This window comes from Meleagris gallopavo, chromosome 21 (assembly GCF_000146605.3).
Source record: "Meleagris gallopavo isolate NT-WF06-2002-E0010 breed Aviagen turkey brand Nicholas breeding stock chromosome 21, Turkey_5.1, whole genome shotgun sequence".
In the NCBI taxonomy this organism is placed as follows: domain Eukaryota; kingdom Metazoa; phylum Chordata; class Aves; order Galliformes; family Phasianidae; genus Meleagris; species Meleagris gallopavo.
This window is the reverse complement of record NC_015031.2, coordinates 8,700,813-8,713,333: the sequence shown is the minus strand read 5'-3', so window position 1 is coordinate 8,713,333 and position 12,521 is coordinate 8,700,813. Positions and strand designations below refer to the sequence as shown.

The 12,521-nt window shown below is 48.2% G+C and overlaps 1 protein-coding gene across 1 annotated transcript; it reads right to left on the bottom strand.

Moving 5' to 3' along the window:
• Positions 1 to 2,453: 2,453 nt before the first annotated feature.
• NLE1 (notchless homolog 1) lies at positions 2,454 to 12,521 on the bottom strand (the record flags this gene model as incomplete). The annotated part of the gene is made up of 11 exons (XM_010722077.3): positions 2,454 to 6,356; positions 6,461 to 6,531; positions 6,621 to 6,780; positions 7,730 to 7,932; positions 8,095 to 8,141; positions 8,507 to 8,642; positions 8,777 to 8,969; positions 10,584 to 10,681; positions 11,989 to 12,065; positions 12,336 to 12,415; positions 12,502 to 12,521. Coding segments are annotated over 11 exons (1,098 nt in total), but the record flags the coding sequence as incomplete, so codon positions are not given.

Here is a 12,521-nt window from a genome sequence, read left to right as displayed (position 1 = left end):
AAAGAGTGCCTCACCCCGCGTAACCCGGCGGGAAGCTCTCCGCCGCCATCGCCTCACGGCCCCGCGGGATCGCGCGCCTCCCTCCTCACACCGGCTCCTGCGGGAGCCCGGCTGGAGGCCAAACTCGAGTTCCAACCCCCTCCCCGTGCACAGAAGCGGCTTTTAAAGCGGCTTACATTTCCCTTCGGCCGCTTCAGCCCCACCTGCGGCAGGACGAAGCTGAGGGGCCGGTGGGAGAGGAGCGGGGTTCTGTGAAGAAGCACGGCAGTTAGGAGCGCGGCCCTGCTGCCTCGGGAAGCCACACCGCGTCAGGCCTAACCCATGGAGCTTAAACGGAGAGAGAACGTGCAGGAAAAATGCTAATAAACGTAAATGCTATCAGGCAAAGACACTCCTCTGGTTGCTCGCTCCTTTTACAGCCGCTAGTTTGCCTCACAGCACTTTCAGCCTTGGGCCGCTTACAGCAACACGTTCAAATATTAAAAACCACCACCAGCACGCACCAGTCACACGGAGCCTTTGACCTTCACCTCCAGCTCCACATAACTATGCTCCTTTGCTTCCATTCCTCGTTGCTTTCACTTCCTTTCCCTCTGTTGTCCCCTGTGCCACCTCAGCACCCAGCTTTCACATGTATGAGCCGTTTCAGGCCTCCCAGATGTCCCCATCTGCCCCAATCCCGCTGGCGCTCTGGTCTCCATACAATGATTAACCCTCCTGGCCACACAGAGTGCCTTGGGTTTTGCTGTGGTACATTTGGCTGCACTCGGTTACAGGCACCACACAGTGCCTGTGTGATCCCGCAAGGTCAGAGCTCAGCATTCCCATGATAAAAGGTCTGTGCTCAGTGCTGCTAGATGGAAATAGTGACCGAGCAGCGTTATGCAGTTATTTCATAGAATCATAGAATGGGCTGGGTTGAAAAGGACCACAATGATCATCTGGTTTCAACCCCCCTGCTATGTGCAGGGTTGCCAATCACCAGACCAGGCTGCCTAGAGCCACATCCAGCCTGGCCTTGAATGCCTCCAAGGATATGGCATCCATTTCTCTCATTATTCTTTGTATCTCACCGTGCTTACTGTAACTCAAAACCAAGAACTACGGGAGCAGTGTGCCATGTCAAAATCTCCACAGTTAAAGACTTCTCTAGAGGCAATGGACCCGGATAAAAAACATATATTTTTGGGGGGAATATTGACAGCTTTATAAAGGACATTATAAGCTCTAAATGTTATATAGAGGCATCAGAGGGATCATAAGACTGTTTTTGCCACAGAGAAGTAAAGGACTTTAACAAACCCTCAAGACCAAATCCCACTTTAATTTTCTGAAGTTCTCAGCAAGATTCCTTTGTGGCACTAACCTAACAAACAAATAAACAAAAAGTGAATCTGACCAAGTCATTTCAGCTGCTCAGAACATCAATGTGGAAGGAATAAATGAGATGTAAAAATATTCCAAGTTAATCATAAATTAAGGTGTTGGTAGTAACACAAACGCTTTCTAGCATGTATTCGCAATTCCCCTTTAAAACCAGTTAAAAAAATCCACAAGTCTCAATGTGTTAAATATCCTGACTCAGAAAATGATTTCTTTCAGAACTGGCTGTTTTCTGCCATTCTCTGATTCTCACATTCAGTATCAATTCTCCCAGTATCAGCACGCGTCTTCACCCCAAAGTCTAACTCACAAGTTGCATTTTTTACAAAATATTAAAAAAATTTTAGAAAGACCCCTTTTGACCCGAGAAAGCTACTGTAGGAATTTCTAAGCCACCCACTCTGCATTACATTTAAAAAATGAGGCATATCTCCCTTTGATAGCAGCATGTCTGCCGTCCTTTTGTCCTCATAATCAGGCTGGAGGCCTCAAGCAGGTTTGTTTTAGCACAGCAAGGACAAAACAGCAAGGAGCAGCAAGGAGGTTTGACTGAATAACTAAATACATTGGTGTAGCATTGAGACTTGACCAGGATCTGAAGGGCTGTGAGATTTGCATACAGGTGACTCATTTGAACTGGATCTTCAATTAGTCTCTGGGAGAGTTTCTAGCTATCAACATTTCTGGTGCTATCAGACTACAGCAAACTTATTTACAAACAGCACCTTCACTTGCTTTTGCTGCTGAAAGAGGATGGATGTGGAGCCAACTGTAATTGCCCACCTCTCCTAAAGGGAGCTTAATTACTGGAGATGTTGGGAGAGCAGTGCACAATAACCCGCAGGGATGGCACTGCTCCTCCTCCCCCCATGGAATACACACAGATATTCACCATTTAGCACTAACAGGCGGCAGCAGCCCTGCAGCACTCAGAGGGATGCACTGTTCTGCTCTGACAAGCCATGCAGCAGGACAATAAATTATCCGCTGCACTCAAAAAGCATGGCCAGGCAATGGGCACCAGCATTGTGGTCAGACAGACCACAGAGATTCTTCAAAAGCACAAAGAGTTGCATGCTGAGTTTATTTCTTTAATATCATACTGTGTGATAGCAGGAGCACATTTGTACAGCCCACCAGCTAGCTGCAGCTCAGCAAGGACAACCAGCTTACAGGGTCAAGGAAAAGAAAACATAAAATAACATTACTGGAAATGCGTTTGTGGCTCTTCCCTGGCTGCAATACATTGATTTGACCAAATTAGCCCCTCAGATGTGGGCTGGGACTCCTGATCACAAGAGGCAAAGATCTGGGAAGGAGATAGCACCTTTCAAGTTGCTTGTCTGAATACACAAGGGAAACGTGAGGAATTCCTGCCAGATTAAAGCACTATACAGAAATCACTGTTCTGAGTTTCCATAACTCCTTTTACCCTCAAAAGCACTAATGATCTTTACTGTAAGCCCTTTTCTGCCACACATCAAAAACAGCCATTTCTGAGAGAGAAACACTACCTGAATGGTGCCCAGGCTGTCCCAACAAGAAGCAGAGAGAAGACTGCCTTTCCTAACATACAATAAAGATGATGTTAATTTTCTTCCTGTTCAAAAGAATTATTATTTTTTTTTTTCATCTCTCCCCAGGCAATCAGTATGCACATGGAAATTAAATTACTGATCTGGGACAATAATCAAGAAATCAGCTGAGTCGAGGAGAACATGAATGTGTAGTTGGGAGGAACCAAGAACTGAAGAGCACAACTTGTACACCACTTAGCCAGCGTTCCTGCCTGGGTAAGCAGAACACACAGCCCTGAGAACAACTTTCAGAAGGATGTTCAAGGCCCCACTTATCTAAATCTACATCCAAGAGATAGGATCCCATCGCCATCCTACTCCACACAGCTCTAACCCAGGCAGCCTACTTCACTCCACGTGCCTCACTGTTTTCTTCTCTCCTTCCTTCTCCTTCTCTCCTATTACCTAGGAAGTCAATCAAAATGGGTAAACCTTTCTCAGAGGACTGGCATGCTTCCCTGTCCTTATCACCACTGTCCTCCTATTGGGGATTTCAAACAATATTAGTGGTGGCATAAGCTGAGCTATCACAGCTTTTAAAGGAGAAAGTGTCAGAGGGCTCTGTGGGAAGAAGCACTGTGTCAGCTAGATGTGCTTGAAACTATTCTTACAGTATCAGTGAAAAATAACGTCCTTCTGGTAAGCACATGTGAGTGGTACAATTAATAAGAAACCTGGGCAAAACTGGAGTGAATTCAGTATGTGCCAGTATCATACGGTGTTTGAAAACGTCAGGTATTATGGTATATTTTTTCTAAGTGGAAGGTGGCTCTCTGAGCATGTACAAAGCAAAGAGCTCAAGCCTACATTCTAGGTTTGTCCTTCAACAAAAAGTAACGTCTTCCCCATTAACAACACTACCAACACAAACCTGCAACTGCAATTCTAAAAATTAGCTAATCAAAGCTCTAGTCATCAAAGGAGCAAGAATGACCAAGTGCTACTTTGTGACCTGCCAGAAAGCAGCTGCCCTGAAGGGAAAGGCAGCAGCTGTTTCCCAGCACGTAAGAGAAGTCAGTAAACTGCAGAGCAAAGCCCAGGAAATCTTGCTTTCAAACAAAACTGGGAGGAGTGTTATGGGATTGCTTGGGAATGCAGCTGGAAATGGGCCAGCACTTAGAATGCATGAAGGCTGGTACTGTATAAATGATAGAAATAGGAGCAGCTGTTTAGATAGGAAAATACTGTTTGGTCTACATGTAAATTCATCACATGGTATAATTCAAAATCTACCCGCTATTAGGTCAAAAAACAGTTAAGACTGAGATGGCATATTTTGGTGTAAACTTGCAGGCCCTCTTTTCAAGAGTTCTCATTTTGCTTTGGAAAAGCTTTTTGCGTTACCACTGAGGAGGTGAGTTTTAGTCAGGCTCTGTTTTGTGCCAAATAGCATAGAATTGGACTCTGAAAGGATGGCAGGAACTAACCTAGGTCAGGAGCGTGGCCAGGGGGCAAAGCAATGGCTTTGGTTTGGAAGGGAGGACAACAGAGCAAACACAACCAAGCCTGTCCCTGCAGGCAGAAACATCTCCCCCAAGTTGGATAAATCACCACTTCTAACACAAAACACACTGTGGATCTGTGGGGCATAGCAACCTTGTACGGTTCCTTGCTAGAGGAGGCAGAGAACAATGCTCTTTCCACAGAAAGAACAGCAGAAGGTACCACTTTCAGCAAGTCAACATAGGGGACAAAGACAGAGCTGGCCGCAAAAAGAAGAGTTGTTTCCCCTATGAAACTGCATACAGACTTCTTGGCAGTGATAGGAGCTCTGCCAGCTACAAGCATGCTCCCCTCCTTCCAAAGGGCACATTAGTCTGGATGGGGCAGAATTATCAGCTATAGTTTTACATCACCCTCTGCCCTACCCTTTTCCCTTAGCAAATTTTGAAGGGTTTTGTTTACACAGATGGACACAACATGGCCTTCACTTCCAGCGAGAATCTGCTAGAGGAAGCATATGAATGAAAGAACAGTACAGGATATTGAGTTCTTCCCATAAGATAGAGTCAAATGATACAACAAAAGGAACTACAACTCATGTTTTCAGTCATACTAAACATGTAGCATTTTGTTCCAGTCTTTTGCTGACCTGAACACTTGCAGAGATGCAAATAGTCATAATTGCAAAATCCTCTCTTAGTTATCCAAAGCAATCCTGTCAGCAGGAATAAAGTTCTAAAATGCATTTTCTACAACTGGGAAACAAACTCCTGAGCCACAGTAATCACTGGATATCAACCACAGTATGAGAGCTATGCAGAATGTTTTGGTCTTCACGCTGACTTGCTGCAATGAAATCTGACAGTATATTCTCTAATACATTCTCTACTCTCTATTAATCATTTTCACTGAATTGACATAAAAAGGCTCACAAACAAGCTTACAAATATATTACTGATAGTGTGAATTCCTCTCGCCCACTGGGCAAATAAATACACTTGAGAAATTCCAGAAAGCCAACTCTGTGCAACGTAAGTTTTGCTATTTACTGAGACAGCCCCAGCCCTGCCATCAAGCTCATACCCAGGACAGGGGCCATAAGAAACTCAACATGCTGCTCCATCTTTCCCCCTCCCCACCCCTTCTTTACTTCCTCAAGTCAGAAGTAGAAGGGAAACGAGCACCCTGTTCAAGAGCACAAGTGATTCATTTTTGCATTTCCAAGAGCCATTGAGACCTGAAAACTCTATGCAGCTCTTGCAGCAATTTGAAGCCGATGCCTGTTGCGCTCAGGCCTGAATGGATGGGCAAATGAGTTAGCTGCTGTGGATGTGGAGAATCACTGTCAGATAATGCTTGGCACAGCTCACGAGTAAATGGGCCGTGTGAAAAGGCAAAACCTTACTGGAATAACGAGAAGCCCTGAGACCATGTTCTCAGCAGATCTTTGTCCCAGGCATACAGCTGAGCACAATTCTGCACTGTAATGATGTGGTGTATTTTTCTCTCCTCCCTCTCTGAAGGTCACACAAGGACAACACTTTCTGTTCCCACCAAAAGCCTTCTTGCATGCAGGATTCTTCACACGGGAAGGAAGAGCATGACATGTCCCCACCCCTATGCTTTTCCTTTTCAAAGGTGAGGCTACTACAAGGCTGAAATGTCAATAAAAAGGAGGCTGAGATGGAGGCAGATGAGATTTCCTTCTTGTAATGCTCAGAGGAAAATGATCCTGCAAAGCACAGCCCTTACTAAGAACAGAAATTAAAGTTTCCTTAAATAAATATAAGGAAAGAGTCCGTGAGGGATAGCAGCTGACAGGAACAATGAGACATGTCCAGGTCAGCCCCCGTTGTCCATCGCCTTGCAGATCTCCCAGGCAGATTGAGTCGATGGGCAGGCCAGCTTAGGACAGGACTTGTGGCTTCGTGTTGCTGCTCCTATCTACGCCATCTGCAGACAGAAAGAGTTGTCAAGTCTCTGCAAGGAAACTGCAGCTTTGAAGGACACGTGGAGTGGCTGTGAGTTCCTCTATTGCGGGACCAAAGGTTACTTACATCCGTAAACACTTATCCTTCCCTCCACTCGCTACCCTCTGTCCGTCTGGGCTCCAATCTGTCGCAAAAACCTAGCATAAGGAGAGACCCAATTAGTCCTGCTGTCCTGGAAAGAACAGTCATCTCCACTTCCAATACCCCAGCTTGATTGGATACTCACCTCATCTGCGTGGCCGGGAAGATCAATGGCCAGTTTCTTTGTCTCAGCATTCCAGACCTTCAGTGTGCTGTCACTGCTCCCACTCACCAGCAAGCGGCTGTCGGCTGACCAGGCGATCTGATATACGGCTGAGACATGTCCTCTCAGTGATGTCAGGTACCTGAGGCAGAGGTGGCACGACCAAGCGGTTAGAGGAGCAGGCACCCAGGTTTGTCTCAAACCCACTCGCGCTGCCTTCGTGCTTTTTCATCATAGAATCATTGTTTTCTAGCTGCAATCAAGCCCTGCCATAGGATATCTAGCACACTCCATTCCTGCACGAACAGGGCAGCTAACTGCTATACAGAATCCACTCAGTAAGTCTTAAATCCTTCCCAGACAGGTTCAGACCCTTGTAGGGGAGAAGCTCTTCTCTTCAGGTCCTCCACCACCAGCAGGCAACGCTGCAGCCTCCCTGTACAGGTGTGTCCTTCCTCTCTCTAGCTTAACAGGAACATGCCTAGGCTTAGAAAGACCACTAAATTACTGACACAAAACCAAAGATCGTAGGTACAAAGACAGAACAATGGAAGGACTGCCGCTCCATAAAGCTAACCAATATTCTGTCAGGAGGTTAAAAGCTGGATTGCAGGGGCATCCAAACACCAACAGCATCACTCATAGCTACATAAATTCCCATCATCCAGAACAAGCTGTTCCCTGGCACAATTTAAACTGGGTCACTCTACAGTGTGCAACGTGCACATGTCTTCAGGAGAGCAGTCAAGTGGAACATCCCAACCCACTACAGCCATGCCTGCCCCAGAGAACCATCCCTGCAGCAGAAAGCATGTGCCACTTGGGTGCAGTGCTGTGGCTGGGTAAAAGCAGAGCCACATACATCCAGCAAGTAAGACCATACAACACACGAGGAGCCAGACAAGGGACCTATCAAGGGCAGAGAGTGACAGCAGTAGAGCAAAGAGACAGAATATCTTGGAGATGCTGAACACGCCAGGGAGCTGCTGACAATGACAGTGGGGTGCTGCTGATCTCTGCATAACCTGTGCATCACACACAGACCCAAACACCATCTTTATAACAGAACAACAACAACAAAAAAAACTTACTTTCCTGTCCTGCCCTCCCAGAGCTTTATTGATTTGTCAAAGGAAGCACTGGCTATTATCCGGGTGTCTGGTGAGAAGAGGACTTGGTTAATCAATGCCTGGTGACCTGTCATTCTCTCCAGTGGCTTCTTGTCTTCTGCTGGCCTCCAAAGAAACAGTGTGAAATCATCTGAACCTGAGACAAGCCTTTCTGGTCCCTGGCCCTGAGAAAGGGATGAAAGAACTCAAATTTTGTACAAGCCAGCTGTGGAACATTTGGAAACACACCCAGCGTTGGGGTCAACAGCCAACTGTGCATGTTTACTGCTTCCACCAGCACTAGTGTTATAAACCACAGCAAGGATAAACTTTGTAATGGGACTTACCCTGACTTTATCATACCTCTGCTGTGCCTTGTCCTTCAGTTCTGCCACTTGAAGAAAGAGAAAGGGAGAAGGGTAAGAAGAGAGACTGGATACTGCTGGGGGAAAAGCAACTTTATAACCTTGTGATGTCAAATATGGCCCTGTCTTTGTAGGCCAAGCAGACATGTTTGTGACTGCTCAGCCTATTTCTCTATTTCTCTGGGAGCAGAGTGGCCTTGAACTCAAGATGGCCTTCCCAGCTCCCAGACTGCTTAACTCCATGCACACCAGAAAGGTCATGGCTGTCAGCATGAACAACATCAGCACAGAGTCTCCTCTTAGATTTCAAGATTGCTTCAGCTCATGAGCACTAAGAAGAGACATCAGGTTTCCCTGTCATCTCCTCCACATTCCAACATAAGGCTGCACTTACAGGAACCACTCATATCCTGTGGGTTGATGGTGGCTTCAGCAGGCTCAAAGGCACCAGTGCGGAGAACGTAATCTGTGCTGAGGGCCATGGTGTTCACCCAGTGAGCGTGGCCTTGCAAGGTGCGGCAGAGGATGCCCTAGAAACAAAACCACCCACTTAGAAAGGGAAAGGCAAGACAGACAGACAACTATAACCTGTGCCAGGAAGAGCAGGCAAAGTTGCATCCAGCCCCCTTTGCTGGCAGGTTATAGGGCTACCTGCCCCACTTACATCCTGGCTTCTCCACACTTTGATAGTTCTGTCTTGGGAGGAGGAGTAGAGCAAGCCATCGCCGCCCCACTTCACACAAGTCACCGACTGCGTGTGGCTCGTGAGGATTTTGTCACACCTGCCCATCAGTGTGTCCCAGATGCGGATGCTGCCATCCTTGGAAGCACTGGCCAGGTAGCGGCACTCTGGGTTTCTGAGCAAAAAGAAGACAAAATCCATTTGCACAGTGCACGCATCTCCTCCACAAGATCTCCCAGCATCAGCCCCAGAGGATTTAAGGGCCCAGATGTCAATAAAAGACAACTTTCTCTTTTGGGTTAAGACCAGAGGGATGTCAGGAAGTGGGCTACAGACAGCCAGATTTTGCAGATAGAGGAACAGCAGGCAGATGCATCCTTCCAAACCAACTGTTGGGCTGCACCCTGAAAGCACTGATCTAGTATAAACTCGGCTCCTGTGTCTTGAGTAATTACTCTGTTATTACAGGAGGCAGCTTTAGCCCACTTATGAGGAGACCACAAACTGGCACCTTTCCTGGGCAAGGAGACTTCACAGACCACCAGAAACAAAACCATGTATAATATCTCGTCTACACCATACTTTGTGTCTAGCAGGAAATGTGCTGGCCTGCTATCCAAGTGATGCAGAGCTGAAAAGTCCATCCTCACAGTTCAGGGAGAGCAAGCTGGACACAGCTGGAAGCTGCTGGCCAGCACCCAGTGAGAACAGGGGAACAAATGGCCCCCAGTCCTTTGCACAGCATTTTTATCAACACCTTTTTAATGACTCGCTCCAAAACCAGCAACAGTTCCCACACCTCCTTGGGGCAGTGACTCCTATAACTACCAGCACTTTGGCCCCAGTAGGAAAAAGACACTCACTGCCTCCTGCTGCATCACAGTGCTCAGGAGTGAGAGCTGCCAGAGCACCAGCTTTGTTTCTCTTTAGCTGGCTGCTGACAATAAACTGTCCTCAAAGGAGAAGCAAAACTGAGCAGCACAGCACTATGCCAAGCAGTCAGGAGATGCAGTAACAAGTGATAGCACCACCACATCGATGGCATGAGGGGCTGAGGAAGAGCACAACCCATCCTTTTGTGTAGGAATTGAGCAGAGTATAGCCAGCTGCAGACAGGGAAGTCAAGCCCTGGCAGGGGCATCTCCTCCATCTCCGTTTCCTGATCCTCCTTTATAATCAGTTTTTCCAAATCCAATTGTTTGCTGGAATTTCCTACTGGCAAATTCAATTTACAGGACTCTGCTCTTACAGGACCCTTCCCCTCTCCCCTCTCCTCCCTTTATTTCCCCCCTTCATTGCTATGATGTCTTGGATTATTGGCTACAACTATCCCCCTCCACTCATCTCTCCCAGACAAAGCTTTAGCTGATTGGGATAAGGAGCTTGCACAGTTAATCAGCACCCACGACAAACAGATGCAATCAGGATGCAGGACGTCAGAAAGACAGCACTTTGCAAAGGCTGAGCTCAGGCTCCATGTCCACAGGCTTCCCTGCTTCCAATGGGCAGTTTCTGTAGCACTCTGAAAATATTAAGCAGTTCCCATCAACAGGTCTCACTTTTATAGGAGGCTGAGGGAATCCGAAGCACAGCTCAACTGCAAGCAGCAGCTGGGACTCCAGAGCTGGATGCATTTTTCCTGCCCCACCTTGTGAGCCACTTCTTCTGAACACACTCTGCACACCATAGCAGGACAAAGGCAAACAAGAGGAATGCCCTAAAGATCAAGCTCATCTTTGCCTTAAAAGTAAAGGGGAAGGAAGGAAGGCTGGGCTGGCCCCTCACTTACATGTGGAGCGGCTCCCAGCACAGACACGTGATCCATTTGGAATGGCCAGTGAGGACGCGGCCGATCTGATTGCCTGTGGCTGGGTCCCAGAGAAATATCTGCCCAAGAGAGGAAGCAAGAGGGTTGCATCAGGCCACACGTCATGTGAATCCCAGGGATGGCTTGGGCTCCATTTAGAAATGATAGGTATCCACAGTCTTGGGATTTACAGAGCAGAAAGGGAGGGGAGCAGGAGAGCTGGATGCCTTTACTGATCCCAGCTGCAATCAGCTGACATCTCAAAGCATGAGACCTGATTGCCTTCCTCTTTGCTTCAGATACTGCTGCTACAAAAATATCTGCCTCAGCCCAAAAGCAATCCAGCTCTCCAGAAAGCCAGCCTGAGCCCTACAGCCTGTGCCAGAGAGTTGGTGAATGTTTGCAGAGCATGATGAAAGCCAGAGCGGGCTAAATGCTACTTATTATCGGATTCTGTGGGTGGGACACATGCTGGTTTTCTGTTGCTTTTTCTCTCTCTGTAAATGCTCATCAAAAGAGCCAAGGCATTAGTCATATGCTGCAAGAAACTCGGAGAAACAACGAAAACAGAACAAGCAGCTCCCTGGGTTAGATTAAAGCCAGAACCTGCTTGTTTCTTTGGGCTCATATCACAGTGGCCTCACAAGGCAGCTTCTCAGACAGTGAACCCAGGTCAGCAGCACTCAGCAGCTCTGCGGCCGCTGTCCTCACTCCCAGGCTGTTCAAAAGTCAGAGCAAGCCAACGTCCTGCTGCAGATTAGCAAGTTACTGACTTGCTTTTAATTGTGCCCACTTGCTCCTGCTTCCCGAGACATTTCTGGAAGCATGTTTAGCACACAAGTTTTGCCCCATAACTCGGGCAGGGCTCCTCCCAGCATTCCTGTAAAAGGGAATTTGGCTCTGTCTGAGCAGGAGGACTGTGAAACAGGCTGCTGCTGCATGTCTGGGTCATACACACAACCACACTGGCTTGACCAAGCGATACCCCTTCTTGCTTCAGACATCTCCCTCGTGATGGAACTGTCTGCCAAGGACCACGTCTAGATCCTGGCCTCTTTCCTCTACAGAGGGAAAAGCGTCTGCCACAAGACAGCAGGGCTCTCGCAGCAAGACTTCTGCAAAGGCAACAGAGTGCTGCCTGGCACAGCTGAGGCTCAGGCCAGTTCAAAGACACCACACGCTACCACTGTGACGTGCCTACATGCAAAGCTTCTCCAGGACACTGGGAACGCTGCCCTGAACAACTAGACACCTGCTTGCCCCTAGCTGCTAGCGAAAACAAGTCTTCATTGCTAATACCCTGGGGCCCACTTAATAGGTTGTATGGCTGTGGAGGGTCCCCCGGCTGACCAATCCAGACCCTCTGCCAGGGCACTAATGGACGTACCTGGCTGTTTTTGCAGCCCGAGGCCAGCTTCTTGCCATCAGGTGACCAGGCGATGCTGAGCACCCAGTGCCTGTGACCTGGGAGAGAGAGCACAAGCAAGTGTGAGCAGAGAGCTGCATCCACCTGTCCCCAACATCCCTGGATGCAGCAGCCACAACAGTGGGACAAGAGCAGGGCAAACCCTTTATGTCGCTCCTGGCCAGACCTTCTTCCTCCTTTTCCTCAACTCAGTGCAAAAGAGCTGCTCCATTCCTCGGAGGACAGTCCCAGCCCACACAGCACACAAGGTCTGCCCTGTTTGAGTGCGACTGGGGAGGAGCTGCCCTCCCAGGACACCCTGCACCCACCTTTGGCTGTGAACTGCGGCGTCTCCGTGCTGAGGTCCCAGAAGCGGACTGTGGTATCCCCAGAGCCGCTCGCCAGGTACCTGGGACAGGAGGGACAGCAGGATCAGCACGGGGCCCTGGTGGCTGCTCCATGGAGACGTGCCCCACCCGCAGCCGAGCCTCGTACTTTCCCGTGGGGCTGAAGGC